General features: G+C 33.4%; 1 protein-coding gene and 1 long non-coding RNA gene across 4 annotated transcripts; one reads left to right on the top strand and one right to left on the bottom strand.

Annotated features, from left to right (window-relative positions):
- Positions 1–3,345: 3,345 nt before the first annotated feature.
- Positions 3,346–14,791, top strand: LOC149083448 (uncharacterized). Of its 3 annotated transcripts, XR_016193276.1 has the most exons (4): positions 3,346–3,522; positions 3,865–4,106; positions 6,806–6,892; positions 14,619–14,791. It is a non-coding gene; the product is annotated as an uncharacterized LOC149083448 (long non-coding RNA). The 3 variants fall into 3 exon arrangements; XR_016193274.1 differs by lacking the exon at positions 14,619–14,791 and having other exon boundaries at positions 6,806–6,957; XR_016193275.1 differs by lacking the exon at positions 14,619–14,791 and having other exon boundaries at positions 3,862–4,106; positions 6,806–6,957.
- Positions 11,109–16,288, bottom strand: LOC149083447 (uncharacterized). The gene is made up of 3 exons (XM_089236737.1): positions 16,120–16,288; positions 13,314–13,758; positions 11,109–11,284 (listed from the first exon to the last, which is right to left on the bottom strand). Exons 1-2 carry the CDS (start codon positions 16,132–16,134, stop codon positions 13,351–13,353), a joined length of 423 nt encoding a protein of 140 aa, XP_089092863.1. The 5' UTR covers positions 16,135–16,288; the 3' UTR covers positions 11,109–11,284; positions 13,314–13,350.
- Positions 16,289–18,478: the final 2,190 nt, after the last annotated feature.

The following is an 18,478-nucleotide window of genomic DNA, read 5'->3' as shown; positions in this document are numbered from 1 at the left end:
TAAACAATTTTAAGTAAATAAAAATAAAATAACAAAGATAATGAAAAAACGATATATAGATGAATAGTAACGATAAAAACATAAAGAAAATAAAATGTTGACACAAAGATAATAAAAATCAAATAGATAAAATAAATAAAAATTAAAATTTTTGAATAAAAGTTTGAATAATTAAATATAGAATAAGTTGGAAAGGCTTGAATTAAAAAAAATATATATGTCAATGGAAATAAAGTGAACTAAAACAAGTGAAATAAATAATTTTTAAGTGGTTGTGAATGTAATATAAAAATAAACTAAAAATGAAAAAATAAGCTAACACTGAAAATAAAATTATGACACTAAGAAAATAAAATCAAATAGATAAAATAAAGAAAAAATTTAATTTTCGAATATAAGTTTGAATAATTAAATAGAGAATAATTGGATAAAGTGAATTAAATAAATTTTTAAGTGTTTGAAGTGAATAAAATAAAAGCCATGAATAAAGTGACATAATGAAAAACTAAAAGTAGGTTTAAATTTAAAAAATAATATCAATGAAAATAAAATGTTCACACAAAGATAATAAAATCAAATAGATGAACGATGAAACATTAAAAAATAAAATAGATGAACGATGAAACATTAAAAAATAAAATTTTGAATGATTAAAAATAAACGAAATGAAAAAGATAATAAAATAAAGAAAATATTAAAAATTTTTGAATAAAAGTTTGAATAATTAAATATAGAATAAGTTGGATAAAGTGAAATAAATAAATTTTTAAGTGTTTGAAGTGAATAAAATAAAAGCCATGAATAAAGTGACATAATGAAAAACTAAAAGTAGGTTTAAATTTAAAAAATAATATCAATGAAAATAAAATGTTCACACAAAGATAATAAAATCAAATAGATGAACGATGAAACATTAAAAAATAAAATAGATGAACGATGAAACATTAAAAAATAAAATTTTGAATGATTAAAAATAAACGAAATGAAAAAGATAATAAAATAAAGAAAATATTAAAAATTTTTGAATAAAAGTTTGAATAATTAAATATAGAATAAGTTGGATAAAGTGAAATAAATAAATTTTTAAGTGTTTGAAGTGAATAAAATAAAAGCCATGAATAAAGTGACATAATGAAAAACTAAAAGTAGGTTTAAATTTAAAAAATAATATCAATGAAAATAAAATGTTCACACAAAGATAATAAAATCAAATAGATGAACGATGAAACATTAAAAAATAAAATAGATGAACGATGAAACATTAAAAAATAAAATTTTGAATGATTAAAAATAAACGAAATGAAAAAGATAATAAAATAAAGAAAATATTAAAAATTTTTGAATAAAAGTTTGAATAATTAAATATAGAATAAGTTGGATAAAGTGAAATAAATAAATTTTTAAGTGTTTGAAGTGAATAAAATAAAAGCCATGAATAAAGTGACATAATGAAAAACTAAAATAGAAATAAAATAATAAAGTGCGGGAAGACACAATATTTTTCTTATTTATGTGGTATAAGAAGTGATGTCTAAAGAATAAGCTTTTTAAGGGTGTAGTTACAAATCTCGTTTCGTTATGGAAGGAAATATAGAAATGTTGACAATGAAAACTTGTGTGTGGTTTTTTTTTTTGTGCATATTTTTGGTATCTAATCTCTTAAAGATCCAAAGACGATGGGAAAAAATAATAACGCTTGGAAAGTGAGCGTTTTTTTTTTGGATCATGTTTGATTAACTTGGATATTTTTTTATAAAAAGGCTCTTCTCGAAGCAGCATAATTTGAACACTGGTGGTTAATTAGCATCATCATAAACGAACTATATCTTTTCAAACTTGAGATTTGAAAACAGCTAGAGAGTTTGGTGCCAAAATTGACATTTTCGCCGTAATTTGGCGACTTAATTTTTTCTCTTTTAAATTCATTTCTAATGCAGCTTCATGCCCAAAGAGAAAATCGGAACGACATTTCATAAATTTTTTTATATAACGACATAGTGAATAATTTTCACGGAAGTTAAATATCGGTAGTGTTGCCATCTAGTATCGTCATCAACGTGGGTGACGTGATCGACCATCTTGAGAAAATTTTTAAAAATTTATTTAAAAAAAGGTTCGTGGAAAATAATTGAAAAACAGTAGATATGGTTCACAATATGCGCCCTTTTCACCAATAACTCCGTGGACGATCGTCGATCATAGGCACATGAAAATTAGGAGCGACGTTCTTTAATACACTTCCTTAAACGTTCTACGTTTTATTATTTTTATATACTTATTTCATAAGGCTTTTGTCTAGCAAGTCTATTTGGTTCAGTGGTTAGCACACTATCCCGGAGAACGAAATAGTTTATCGGCTGTCATGGGTTCGAATCCCGATAGGGCATTGAAAAAGTTTTTTTCCAAATAAATAAGACCAACCGCCATTTTGAAAATAAATACGGTCGACAGGTATTCTGGTTCGAAATATATCCGACAGGTGATCTGGTGCTATAAATTCGGCTAAAAAAGGAAGTCGGTCAAAAACGCGCGAAAAATCGGGAACATTTCCGGTGGCGCCATCTGGTGGCGGAAATTGACATTATCGCGGTCAAGCGACGCGTCAGACGGAAGGTCCCCGGAGATGGAGCGTGCCAAAAAAGCGCGGTATACCGCTGCGTATACTACTATTAGAGATGTGCAAAATTTTATACTGGCATAGGATAGCATAATTAATTAAAAATATGTGAGAAAATTTTTGGTAAATCAATGGTTAAATAGTATTTTTAATGATATTTTAACTAGAGCATAGTTTTTCCCCCATTTTAAAGGGTATGTGATCCCAAAGAACCTCAAATTCAGCATATTACAACGTGTGTGAAAAAACAATAACAAATAGTAAAAGTGTTGACGTGTGCAGTAATTTTAATTTTGCCGCGTTGATACCTGTGTGCATTTCTTATTCACAATAGATTAATTTTACAATCATCTTTCAAGTTTAGAATTTTTATAGCAATTAATTAGTGGATACCTAATGTACTTGATGGCAAAAAATTTTTTTTTTAACAAATAGGCAACTCATTATTCAAAGGGGTGCGGGAACGTAAATCGAATCGCAAGGGGAGTGCAGGATGGAAAAAATGTTAAGGAACCACTGATTTAAATTGTTTTGTATATAAAAAGAATCGTGTGTTTAACAGGGTTTTTCCCCCGTCTGATGTAGTAAGAGTGATGCAATTTGCCACTCCAACTTTTACTTGCCGAAGTTAGAAGACCGTGAAATGAGGTCAGTATTGCCCGAAAGAGGTCGTTAAACTCATTCGAATTCGTTTCGCGCGTGTTGTAAAACTCATCATGCTACCTACCTACCACGGTGCTAACTAAAGCTCGCTCATGGAAGAGGAAAGTCAAAGAAAGGCGGAAAATGAAACGCTTTCACTTGTTATTCTCTCAAAAGGAAGTTTTTCAAAATCTCAGACAGAAGAAACGTCTTCTGTCATCGTCCATGGGGGCCGTTAATCCGCGGACATTCATCACCATCCGGTAAGACATGATTTCTCTTCCGATACATTACTATAAAAACAATTCATGGTGAAAATCACACACTTTCATTAGTCTCAAACGCAGTTTATTTGAACGGTAATTTTAATTTTGGTGTGCTTATATGAAAACCCTGATGCCTTATAGATATCATTCAGATTTCTCCTGGCCGTCAGTACGTCGGGGCTCCGTGCTTCACGGAACCCCCGGGTAAGCTAATAGATGCATAAATTCTTCCTACGTGACTTATTAAACTACTGTTTGCGTAATTATAAAATAAAATTTGGTATTTTTGAAAAATTTCAGTCTTACATGTAATGCTAAGTTATCTGTATGATTCAGTAGATAGTATTAGAAGAGTCGCTGGATGGCCACGGCTGTGGTTACGACCTTGACTGACACGAGGTCATTCGCTTGGCCGTACGGTGCCTTTGTTTCGAGGTCCACCCCAACAGCAAGTTTGACAGTCGCTTCTCTGATCGTTACTCTGATGTTCGCCATCGTAACTCAAGTTCTGTTCGCTTTGGTTCTAACTGCCTCTTCGTCGTCATTGCTCGAGTTCCTGCCTCTGCGAGAACACTACAGAGGTGAGCATTTCTTAATGCGTTTTTGGATGGTTTTAGATCCAGGGGTAAATCTTCAAAAGCTGGTGTCTTCGTTTACATCAGTGGTTCTTAACCCTTTTCCCTTCCCGCACCCCAAGTGCAATGCGACTTACCTTCCTGCACCCTCCCCCTCCCGGATAATGCGTTTTTTACCTGTTAGAAAAACAGATAAAAAACGCATGTTAATTACATTAACAATTTATTTTTTCATTTATTATTTAATGCCCGTTTTAGCTGTGGCTAACATTTTTAATTTGGCTTTATTTTATTCTTTTTTTTCATAAAATTAATTCAAAAACGAAACTTTTAAAAAAGTTATCATTTTTTAACATTTTTTGAGATTCGGAAAAAAAGATTCATTGAAGAATTAGTTCTTCACTTATTGATTCCAGCCGTAACCACTATAAATAAATGTTTCTTTCACACTTGACTAATTTTTTTGACGTTTTTCTTGAGTCATGTTCACGACAGTATCAAATCTAAGCACAACATGCGAATAACATGAAGCACCAATGTAAACAAGCCACGAAATAATTTAGTTAAATATAATGATAGTTTTTCTCAACTAATCGAAAAAGAAACTTTTGCAACGCAAATTTCGTGCGACATATTTCTGCAAGTGAAAGCCAAAGAGATGAGGTATCAAAATATTCGCAGGATTCATATTCTTTTCAAAATTGAAAAATTCAGTTTTTATCGTCATTTCAATTTTCCTGAATAATCAGTCAACATTTCAACATTTTGTAATTTTTCCCCATCTCAGACCCCCCTCCCCCCCGTAAAACGCTCTCCCGCACTCTTAAAGAACCACTGACTTACACGTAGGAAATAAAAAAGAAATATTATATTGGAATTTTGATTATTTTCTTTTGTTATCGGCCAACACCTTCATTTATATGTTTTTGTGTTACTTTTGCTTATAGTCATCATTCCATCTAATCTCTTCATTCGAGAAGAGGAGAGAAAGGATTCACTTAATTTAATTAGAACGTCTTTTTTATGTATTACCACCGCGTGATGACCTACAGAGGAGAAACTAGAACGTATTTCTTCTATATAACTTGATCAGGGTGAGTATACTCACCCCTGTCAGGAAAGCAGTTGATAGTACAATGATTTCTTAACCTCAGCGGCAATCGCGAGATATCTCGCCTCCTTAAAATTCTCTTTATTTCAGCAATGACGAGCCCAGAGGGTCATGGGCGTACCCAGTGAGGGGCAGATGGGGACAGCTGCCCCCTTCCCTAGAAGAGAAATTAAAGTGTAGTAATTGACACGCAGCACAGACATATCAATTTAGTATCGGTGAGTTGCTCCACTCTAGTTCAAATCTTGGGTACGTACGCTCTTGCAAAGGATGGTGATGATTTCACGCACCTGTTGGTCAATTGGCAGTGGGTGGAGTCAGGTTTTGCTAACATTTTGAGAAGAGAAGGAAAGAGACGGTGTTTGAATTTTATACCAGAAAGGGTGACCCACAGGAAAGGTTAGATTTTCCGCGGGAAAATTTATTTTAATAAAAGACCAGATTGTAAAATATGTTGTACTCATATGGGTAATAATGAAACCCTTCAATAGGGGCCGTTATTCAATTTGGACACATCCGTTTAGACGTCACTGGCTGCCGGAGTGGCATATGTATCACAAGCTCACGAAAGACACCTTCTTTCCGGGTGTTAATGCAATAATGCAAACAAAGATTTCAAATGCTCCGCTCTTCTGTACCGTTCAGGAGATTCAAAGTGGTTTTAACAGTTACAACAGTTATATATCCATGCTTTTTCGTGGAGAAGTACCCCTACAGGCGGGATGTTGAATCGATTTCTGTTGTCAGAATATATGCAGTAGGCCTTCAACTGAATATATGACATGAATTTCGGTTCAAACCTCGCGCTTGTACGAAGTTCACATTTTATGAATTTCTAAAAAGCCTAGTGACGTTGCGAATCACCCTGTATATACAGCCAATAGTTTCAGTTTAACTTGCACTAATAGGTTTTAATTTACTTGCAAACTATGCTATTTTAATTTACTTGCGAACTATGCTATTTTAATTTACTTGCGAACTATGCTATTTTAATTTACTTGCGAACTATGCTATTTTAATTTACTTGCCAACTATGTTATTTTAATTTACTTGCGAACTATGCTATTTTAATTTACTTGCGAATTATGCTATTTTAATTTACTTGCAAACTATGCTATTTTAATTTACTTGCCAACTATGCTATTTTAATTTACTTGCAAACTATGCTATTTTAATTCACTTGCAAACTATGCTATTTTAATTTACTTGCAAACTATGCTATTTTAATTTACTTGCAAACTATGCTATTTTAATTTACTTGCAAAATATGCTATTTTAATTTACTTGCAAACTATGCTATTTTAATTTACTTGCAAACTATGCTATTTTAATTTACTTGCGAACTATGCTATTTTAATTTACTTGCGAATTATGCTATTTTAATTTACTTGCAAACTATGCTATTTTAATTTACTTGCCAACTATGCTATTTTAATTTACTTGCGAATTATGCTATTTTAATTTACTTGCAAACTATGCTATTTTAATTTACTTGCATTAATAGCTTTTTACACATGGCAGTTATATCTTTGGATCGTTTTCAAACAATCTATCTTCCGGAATGCCATCTCACACGGTAAATATTTATTTTCAGGTAGCGTTACGGTGGATGGTCACAGAGTAGAGAGAATGTCGCTGCCTCACTGAAACAAAGCATATGCTCGTATATACTGAGTAAAATGTACGTGCTATTATATAATAACAAAATTTATGTATAATACTGTGTATAAAATTTTACCGTTATTGTGTTCTTCTGTAATTGAAAACTTTTCATTTTAGTTTGTCCATTACTTTCACTTGAAGAAAAGGGTAGGTAGAAGTGAAAAAACAACTACCGTTTTTAGGGAGAACCTTGATCGTCACAATCACAAGGAAGTGGTAGAGGGTGATACGCATTTTTTCTGACTACAATAAGACAAACTATCTCGTCCGCATCCTCTTGCAAACCATTGATATTATGTGCTCAAAAAATATATATATTTTAATGCATTTTTGAGTTTTTATGAAACCTGTTCAGAGTATAGTCCTCCAAGAACGAGAATGATATGAATACGTCAGATTACGTAACCGACGAGTCTAGGCTTTCTTTACAGATAGAGCCAAGTTGCCTATAAAGAAAAGCGGGCTTATCATCTATCTTTGGCCTAATAGCAGGTTTGTCACTGGAGGACATTTTTTCAAGAATCGGAGTCCAGTTAACCCTTTAACTGCTCTGTCATCTGTGAGCGATTGACGCGATATCGTGAAAATTAAATTTTTACCAAAAGAAAAATTATGTGACTTCTTAAAAAAGTATGTACTGTGATTTTCACAGAGGAGATAATGATTCCTCAATAAATATGTTTCAAAATAAATTTCCCTTAACTAGAGAAGTACTGAAAAATAAAGGCGAAATTTTTTGAGCAGTTAAGGGTCACGCAAATTTTCCAAAAAAAAACAAAACACATTTTCAATTTTTAAATACCATAAAATTTTCTGCGTGTAGCTGTGCTCAAGTTTTTGTTCTACCTGTACTAAAAATGTTTTTAAAATATTTCAATATAAACTGCCGGCAGGCATTACACATGCTCACTAATGTTTTTCACTAAACTTTTTTCTCAAAACTGAGTTTTTTGTTAGATAAGGAACATTTTTTCGAACACCACTCATTCAAATGTTTTAAAACTTCGTGTGTATCTCAAAACTATGGTGTTATATACTTTAACACAAGCTTTTAGGATTTTAATTGTTGGTTATTTTTTTAACTTTAACGACATATAATTTTTTCAAAAACCACCAAAAATTGATTCATATTTTGTGTTATAATTTTTTTTAAAAATAATTCCAATAAAAGTCCTTGTGTTAAAGTATATAACACCATAGTGTTGAGAGACACACAAAGTTTCAAGACATTTGAATGAGTGATGTTCGAAAAAATGTTCTTTATTTAACAAAAACTTAGTTTTGAGAAAAAATTTTAGTGAAAAACATTAGCCTGTTAGTGTGTAATGCCTGCAGGCAGTTTATATTGAAATATTTTTAAAATATTTGTAGTACAGTTAGAACAAGAACTTGAGCACAGCTACACGCAGAAAATTTCATAGTATTTAAAAACTGAAACAAAAATTGTGTTTTTTGGAAAATTTGCGTGCACCAACCCCCTTGAAAGGATTAAGGAAAACAATATAATTTGAAGTGCATTCAGCAATAAGATACTCGAATGAGGAAAAAACCAGCATGAACGGGACAATCAAATCACACCAGCACATTTAGAGCTACGAGTTCATTCCATGGGGGGAGATACAGCGTCAAAGGTGGAGTTGACTATAGGAATTGACATCATCGTGCACCCCCCCCCCCCCCTCAGATTTCCAAGTCTATTTCCGCCTATGGTTCATTCGAGTTTCACTGATGCTTCAATAAATGTTATTGCGTTACAAATGCAATATACAGGGATGTTTTGCAAGTGTTAATGCGGCCTTTATCTCATCAATCGTCCGTCGTAGAGGTAGGGTTTTGATTTAAAAGAATGCCCAATATATGTCCAAAAATTACCGTGTATCACTAGTTTTGAGAATGGAAATACAGAGTATCACAGAATTAAAAAAAAATCTAAAATGTTATATATACACCCTGCACGCTGTGCTCAAAAATCCAACTATAAAGTTGTTGCCATGTCTCTTTTGAGTCCAACAACAAAAATCCTAGCTTCTAAGTGCAATATTCGCTGAGATATTTGACTTAAAATTCCAGAAAAAGTTTGGAAATAACAGCATAAACTAACGGACAATTCTCATTGATGCAGTTCCTTTCCCAACTTTTCTTTCATTTTTGAATTGAAATATCTCAGTGAATATTCCACTTAGAAACTTGGGATTTTTTTTGTTAGGTTCTGAAAAAAGATAGGGCAACAACTTTATAATTTGGAATTAGAGGACGGGGGACCGTATAAAAACATTGTACTTATATAGCTTTATTTTGAACTGAAATGGCACAAAAAGTTGTATTTTATAAAATACTGCGGCAAGACCGACTCCTTAGACACATCATTAATGAAACAAATGATTTGTATGCTATTAAATATGTATTACTTTTCCATTTATAATATACGTTTTAAATTATGAAAAATAGATTTGTTAGACATTCAGCTTCTGGAGTTAAGAGTAAAGTTATTAAGACGTTCCTGAAGTTTCATAACTTTCTGATGGTTAGGAAAGCCCCGTTGAAAGCTCTGAACATATAACTCTGATTATAGAGACGCCCTGTATACATTTAGTTTTTAAAAATTTGAGAATAACTCAAATTTTAATAATAAACAACATATAACAATACACAGGGTGCATAGCAAACGGGGGTATGACATTTTACTGGCGAACTATTTATCCTACAGGCATACTTTCAATTAGAAAAAGTTTCCAAATAACATGTAGTACTAAGATATGTCATTTATGTTTTAAGGGTTTATCTCTTTCGAAAAAACAAAATCTCGTTCCATTGAGTACAGACCTTACAACATTCAAAAAAATTCAGAAATTTCCCATTTCATTCAGAAAAAATAATCTTTCAAAATGACAGTTTTTCACTTCTAGTTCAAAGGGCAGATAGCAGCACCTGAACACAAAAATTCCTTAAACTTTCATTAAAGTACTAGGTTCACTATATGTCCTTTTTGATGTCATTTCAAGCGTGCTCCTAGGTTTTAGAAAATTCGCCCTTTTGCCTTCTTTTCAGGTTTCCGTAATTATTTCACTTTTTTTCTGGGGAATTTTTTTTATTACTCTCTGAAACACATCTCTTCATTAATATGAGTTTTGTGTGTGTGTGTGTTTTTTTCATATGTGTTCCCACACACACTTTCACCATTTGCCGCCGAAATTTCCAATATACGAAAACCCAAATTGCCTCCAAACAGATCAGATGCTATTCTAACCACAGCCCAGCTTGCTTCAGGATAATATGAAAACAACAGCCCGAAAAACAGCTTAAAGAAAGCCACAACATGCATTTTGAAGATATTGTTTGCTCACCAGCAGCTAAAGCCATATACTGAAGTGGCGAAGGAGGGCAGCGTAATCTTAATGCATGGGCCCACCCGGGCACGGCCTGAGGCCCTCAAGTGCAGAAAGGGCCCCATGAAAATGAGATCTGGTCAAATTTTTGGCATTGAATATATAAATTGGGTAGGAGGTATTTCTGGCCGAATAGGGTGCCCCCGAAAAAATCGCTTTGCCGGGGGCCCCTCTGATGCCGTTAAGACACCCTTGAGGGAGGGGAATGTTACCTCTCCCATTCAGAAATGTAGAAATTAGTGGTCGAAAGTTCTCAAAGATTCTTTTCTTTGTAACTACAATGGCGCCATCTATTGTAAGAATTAGGAAAAGTGACATTCCATGAGCGTGCACATTCGCACTCCTTTCACAGTTTCCGAATCTAATAACCCTACATTAAAATGAACAGTGAAGTTCCACTATGACTAGTTCCTCTTTGGAGGGAAAACGGTAGTAAATTGCTTCTATGGATAGAACGGGGTTGTGCCCACGATTAGTCAAGTGCGTCGCTTCTGGAGTAAAGTATCACGCTTGATAAGTAAAATTCACATTGAAAGCAAAAGTTTAAAATTTTTTAAACTTTATGAATTCATTTGAATTTGGAAATTTTAGGAAATAATTTAATTAATTGCTTTTAGTTCCATGATAAATTACAGCTTAGCTAAGTAATATTAGATTCCAGTGTTGGAAAGTCATCCGAAATCTTCATACTTGAAAGAACACCGAACAACTAATAATAACACAAGTTTTAAAAATATGGTCAATGCCTACAAATATTGGATGATGTTGTCGACATCTGAAAATGTCAATAGTGCTGTGTGCCTGATTTAAAACAAGATCTTACCAGTAAAAATGAATGAAAACTTTTCTTCTCTCTATCTACAATTTTATTCTTAAACCAAAACATCACAATACTGACAATACATTTTTTTTTCTAGCTGTGCAATTCAATACAGCGTCAAGTTGTATTTTTCTTTAATTCGATATAAGATCTTCGTTGTAGAATTCTTCGTTGAAATGTTGGTTCTTCTTTCTCAAATCAGGATCTGAAAATTAGAGGACAAAATTAGTGAAAAATGTAGAAAGTGTGTGCGAGAAACCTTGTTCATTTTTTGATAGATCATACATAGAACGAAATGATTTCTCCGTGATTCTTCACTTTAAGAAAAAAAAAATAAGAATCATTTCGTATTTTTTGATGAAACCCGTTGATCACTTTTACGGAGATTCGCAACGATTCTGATTCCCATCATTAATTTGATACTTTTTAAATTAATTTAAATACGATAAATGTGAGTTGTGCGTCTTTCCTTAACTACTAAATGGGCTTTAAGATTTGAAATTTCTATTTTCTTCAAAATTTTCCTTAAAGTAATTTCTAATGAATTTATGAAAATGGATAGAACTGAAAAAAATTATAATATTCTTAAAATATCGTTTTAAATTCTCATCGCTGTTATTAAATATAATCTGTGATAGCAGATAATGTAAAATTAACCATGAGATAGGGAAAAAAATTATATTATATTATAAGATTATATTTGCTGCAAATTCTGATGAAAATCGGTGTGTGTGATGCAAATTTATTCATTAGTACCTATTTTTGTAATTATTTTAAAGCATCATAGAAGTAGCTGACTATTGCTATAGTTTACATGTGAGGAAAAAAAATGTATTATTTAAGAAGCACAGACATCGAAATTAAAAAAAAAAACATTTACGTAGTAAAAGCAATCATTTCATATCTTTCTCCACATAGTTTCATTCAAGGTTTACAGCGACCTGTATAGTCGAGTAAATGAAAATGGCCAGGGAAAGTCAGGAAAAGTGTGAAATATTTGGCAAAAGTCGGGGGGAGGGGAATATGAAAGGAGAGAAAACTGAAACAATCGAAGTATATATGACATGAATGTCGCTCTCCACTTGCTAATACAAGATATACAGAAGACTGGATGTTGTGAAGATATTTATTATTTGAGATGTTAATTTTTTAAGGAAGGAAAAAACTCATCTCTGCCTCTACCGGGAGTCGAACCCGGGTCCCTCGATTGCCGGACGAGTGCTCTGACCGCTAAGATACAGAGGAGATAGAGATCTTCCTTCGCTAGAGCGTATATATGCCGAACGGAACCGTGCAATGGACGGTGAAACCGATCAGCTAATAGCTCATTGACGACGAGCCACCAGAGGGCTATATATATGACATGAATGTCGCTCTCCACTTGCTAATACAAGATATACAGAATACCGGTAGAGGCAGAGATGAGTTTTTTCCTTCCTTAAAAAATTAACATCTCAAATAATAAATATCTTCACAACATCCAGTCTTCTGTATATCTTGTATTAGCAAGTGGAGAGCGACATTCATGTCATATATATAGCCCTCTGGTGGCTCGTCGTCCATGAGCTATTAGCTGATCGGTTTCACCGTCCATTGCACGGTTCCGTTCGGCATATATACGCTCTAGCGAAGGAAAATCTCTATCTCCTCTGTAGCTTAGCGGCCAGAACACTCGTCCGGCAATCGAGGGACCCGGGTTCGACTCCCGGTAGAGGCAGAGATGAGTTTTTTCCTTCCTTAAAAAATTAACATCTCAAATAATAAATATCTTCACAACATCCAGTCTTCTGTATATCTTGAATCGAAGTATATATATATTGTGAAAGTAGAGATTTCGAATTTTATCTCTTTCTGCAGGAGTTTTGGTCAAGAAAAGTCAGCGAAATGATCAAGCAAATTTTTCTGGAAACTCTGTCATACAATTACTGAGTTTAGTGAGCATTTCGAAGTATAGCCCATTGTCTAAATAGGGTGCCATTGGAACATACACGGCACAAATCGATTGCGATTGCTTGAAAAGTACAGATTTATTTCTAGAATAGACACACTTTCAATGGAAACAAAATCTTAAATTCTAGTGGTGACAGTAAAACGTTTCACACTAATATAACTAATCACTATCAAGTGTGTCGAAACAGTTGAGGAACCATTTTGCTCCATAGTGTCATTACAATATCGTTTTCATGAATAAGGATTCATATTTTGAAAAATAATGATTTGACAATTATACTCACCGCAGTTTTGAGAATTTAATTTTTCCTCCGCTGTCTTTTAGTGGTACCCATAGGCACCGTGTCCGTGCAGTCCGTAGCCTCCATGACCATATCCCAAACCATGTCCGTAGCCTAAGCCGTGTCCATATGACTTGTGTCCGTAGGAGTAGAGAGGCACCGAATAGCTCTTTCCGTATCCACCGTATCCCTTTCCATATCCTCCGTAATAAGGTCCGTAACCTCCGTAGTAGCCCCCGAGACCGTATCCTTTGCCGTATCCGCCATAATAGCTGCCGAGTCCGTGGCCGTAGTAACCCTTACCATATCCTCCGTATCCGTGAAGGCCGCTTCCGTAGAGTCCGTACCCATAGCCCTTTCCGTAACCATCATAGAGTCCGTGGCCTCCGTAATGCGTCAGGCCGCCAGCGCTGACTGCAGCAACGACTGCGGCGAGCAGTACGATTACCTATAGAATGAAGAGCATTCTTAGGAATCGAAATCATTTGGTAATTACGAAAATAATGATTAACTCCTTTAACCTTTAAATGCATGATTTTTTGTCAAGCTGATAATTTTTTTAATAGTTAATGGCAAGTATAGAAAGCCGGAAAAACCACTAAACACAAATCCAATTCGAATTGTACTGCTTAAAGGAAATTACTGCTTAACTGAAAAGGACGTACAGAGCCTCAGAAATCGCACATAAAATAAATGTATTGAAGTATAATATCACTTTCCAATATAATAACTACCTATCTTCTTTGTGATTCAACCTACGTATAGTGAGAAAATTGGATTTCAAACTTCAAGGTAAAGAAAAAAGAAATGAAAACTTCAAGGTTAAAAAAAAATGCAAGCAAAACATTTCAACATATTAGTGAAATCACAGCCACACATGCTCTGCAACCAAAGAAAAAGTCCTTGATAAAAACAGAAGTGAAAAACCCGGTATTTGCTGATATTTGCCTCTAATAGTTGCAACTGTAAAAATATAAAATTTATTGAATAAAATAATAAGTAGCATGATAGAAATTTGAGGTACATAATAATGTGCACGTAAACTACCCTCACATATGAAATTACATATAATGCAGTATAAGTTTATTCGTTTTTAACTAGCGCATGCTACTACTACTAAACCACACATGTACCTCGTCCATATTCCTTTCCGGAACTTCTAACGAATCGGTACATGTTTGAAGGTACGTGTAATGAACCTGTGATGTTTATTTCTGCGTAATGTTTCTTATGTGTAGTGCCGCCATCTGCCATCAAATTTTCAAACTATGATGGAAGTATAATGAATGAATAATTGTATCGTTGCAGGTCTATTGCTCTCTGTGGCCAAGTTTTTTAATGGGAAGATCAGCTCGCATTTGCGTCTTGAAGTTGGGAACAATTAGCACATGCTGAAAGACCTCCCCTTTGGTTACAAATAAAGAGAATCAAGGACCCCTGTTAACTATGTGCATTTCATCAAGTTCGAATGTGTATACTTTTATTGTACGGAAACATGATTAAAAAGATAAATATATATATAACTACCTATATACATATATATATAGAAAGAGGGAGAGAGAGAGAAAAATATAGAATGTAGTCGAACTAGGTTGGTTCGAAGTCAAAAGTCACTGGAAAAAGTTCGAATCATCCAATTAATCTATCCTAGAGCCGTAAAATGACTACAAATTGCAAATTAATAATTAACATTCACATATGATAATAACTATCATTTTTTTAAATTTTATACTCAATTACGAAACTTTCCCAAATTTTAATAATTTGTAATCCCAATAATTGATTGATCTTAGCTGCTACATCAGTTCTGGAATCGGCATCGCTGCAGAATTTCTTGACCCATGTTCAAAGCCTAATTTGCACAGAAACAGTTTATGATCATCCGTTATGAAACTGTTTCCCAAATTTTGCTTATCATTCTTATGCTATCAAGAAAATACACTTTCATTTACGTATTTACAATCTCAACTTTTTCCGATACACTCCATACTCTTAAATGACGACAAAGATTTCGAATGTTACGCCTTGATCTATAGGTTGAAAAGCATGATCGGTATTAAGTGGTACACAGCTTTGATGCACTCCAACTGCACAATGTAAAAATGGACATTAAATTATCAAAAATGAAAGAGTAGGAAGAAAAACAGTTTTCAAACTTTTATCAGTCTTTAAAACTTCGTTGTTTAAGAAATTGATCGAAAAAAGCAAAGTCTGGCTTTTCGTAGAATGTTTCCAAACAAAATTTGCTCATACAAAAATCATAATTTTTTTCCCCTCCAACTTTGAATTATCTGAAATTCGAATTAACCAAGTTCGAGTTAATTAAGTTCTACTCTGTGTAAATATGAATTATAAATATATATATTTTTAAATTATGAATACTTTTCGTCGCAAAATTATGAGCAATCTCAAAATTTGAATTCAAAATAAAATTTGATGAATTTACGATGACATCTATATTATCACGTGAAATCTTCCCCAGTTTCACAATAATTTTTTTTCATAATCAAGAAAAATACGTTTCAATACTCTAATTATCCGAATTCGAAATATCACTGATAAAATATAATGATTAATTATAAATATATATATCGTCTCAATGTAATAATCACTGCATCTCAGTTTCACGATTAATTACAAATGGGTTAATATAATTAGATGTATAATAAAACTATTTTAACTTGCATTATTTATTTACTCATTCAACCCACAAAAATATGATCCACAAATTTCCTTTAGCATAACATATAAAATTCGCAGTTAATTTGATTATAGCAAGGGATGGGAATTATCGTAGATGGATACTCACCAGTTGGTGTTGCATCTTTTAGCGAAAAAATCCAAATGTCCAGATATCTAAGAATGTAAAAAAATTTTTTTGGTGCAAAACATCGAATCCGGTGTCTCTTTTATACAGAAAATTCAACCTGAAATCTAGGTTGGAGAAAAGACTGCCGGGAGGGACACGCCTCTCTCTCACACACACACTCTCTCCTACATAATCTCGATATAGTCAAGTCCAAGCAATGGTAGCTGTCCAAACCAAGAACGGAAAAGAAGACAACAGAAAAAAAAAGGACAAAATGAATTAATCTTAAGACTCATGATATTAATCTTAACTTTCACGATATTGTGTTGCCAGCAACATAGATCGTAATAATGCATTTAAAAAAAAATAGTATTTGTATAACTGAGGAAGAATAAACACAACTCTCTCCGGGTTTCAATGCCATTATATGTAGTAACAATATATAAAAAAATGGCTCAAGAGAAAGGGTTGAAATATTTTTCTGTTTATTTTTTTAAAACCTAAATTACTTGTGGTTACGACAACTTTGAAGTTTGTCTATAGGAATAAGAACAGTAATAACAATAAAAAAAACTCGTATATTGTCGAGGTATGATGGAAGTCCTTTGAGCAATGTTACGCTATAAGAATGGCGGTAATTATATGAAAAGTAGACTCTCATTTCTTTTGTGGACTTTTTTTTTTGTTTTCCTTGGTTACTATTACTGTATGTTTGGTCGTATAACAATCTCTTGAGCTTTTTAACGGCTATAAGTTGTTGTTGTCGTGTGCATGAGCTGATTATTAATGAACCGGGAATGATCAGTTATTTGTTTGTTTCATGTTTTGTAATTCTGAAGTAGAAGGGAGGTGGACACAACAACGAAGATCTGTCCAATAAGATATTTATGAATGGAAATTAGGCTGCCGCTTTCAGAGAGTGGAGATTGAAATATATATTTTTAATAAAAGGTCATGTGATTTGAAAGCTCGAGCATGCAATGAGTTCGAACATTTTTCAAATGTCTGATCATGATACTGATATATGCTTGATGTGTATAACATATATGTTCCACAGATGTTTTAGGCACGCAATAATTACAGATTCAGTGGAGTGATATCGTTTGACTGAGCTTGGATAAATGGTATCTCGTTGTCGGCAACTACGTGGTGTTTGGTGTTTTTTTATCATTACTATTTTGCTGTGAAATGGAAATGACAAGATAAATGCCATTTAAATTTGTAATGAATTAATCTTGAGTATGGAAATAGTCCTTATTTAATTTTATATACAGTGGACCTTCGGTTAACGAGCAATTCGCATACCATGCGCTTTTTTAATTTATTTTCACGTTATCACAACGGAGCTGATGGTTTTTGCTTTCGCCCACACACGTCTTATGGAATTTAGGGCAATATTCTCCCCTACGGTCTCCGGTAAGCGTGCCTCAGTCGGAAAATTAACACGCAATCAAACCACTGTCAAAAATATTCACACGTCAAAAATCAAAATATTCACACGTGCGAGTGTGAATATTTACAATACGAAACTTGATGCAGCATAGCAGCGATGCGTATGTGCACCTGAAGTTTTTTTTTAATTCTGCTTGGAAAAAAAGTTGTAGGTTGATTGTATTATTGAACGGGATTTTATAAGGGGGCTAACTCATAAACAAGAGCCATTACTTGTGGAACAGATTTTGTGCTCGGGGAAGGCCATGGACTGGAGGTGCATGAGGATGGCATTCAAGAACTATTGGTGAAAAATGTCTAGAAGTTGATGGTAGATGAAGTTATGGATCCCTTTTTCACGCACCAGCAACAGTTCATGGACGGTATCTCGTCTGAGGAAGAAAGAAGTAAAGAGGAGTCCCTCGCATATAAAATGAGATTGTAGAGATGTGTAGAATGTTGAAATCTGTGCAAGACTCTGTAGAAAAGAACCACCCAAATAAAGCTGTTAGCAATGTGCAATCTCTCCAACGAGAGAACACTGCAATTTATCATTTCCCAGAAATCCTAAAAAAGAGGCTGTCATTTTGGATAAGATTTCTTTTGAAAGTCACGCAAAAGGAATAAGTTTGCAAACAACAGTGAGTCTGTAAATTATCCTAAACGATAGTCCTCCTCTTTCTCTCGTCGTTTAGAGTAAGTTAATTTGTAAACATTATCCCATTGTACGTTTATTTATGGTGTTGTTTGTATTATGCATATTTTATTACATTTATGTATAATAATTGATGTGTGTAATTATTCATTGAATGCCGTTTTTGTTAGTCATTTTTAAGTGAATGGCTAATTGTGGAACGAATTGTCCGAGTTTCCATTATTTCCTATGGGGGAAGTTTGATTCGCATAACAAGCTATTCGGATAACGAGC

Source organism: Pholcus phalangioides, unplaced genomic scaffold, assembly GCF_987345545.1.
Source record: "Pholcus phalangioides strain wild (caught in Gottingen) unplaced genomic scaffold, Ppha-v1.0 ptg000009l_1, whole genome shotgun sequence".
Lineage (NCBI taxonomy): Eukaryota > Metazoa > Arthropoda > Arachnida > Araneae > Pholcidae > Pholcus > Pholcus phalangioides.
This window is presented reverse-complemented; position numbering and strand designations above follow the sequence as displayed.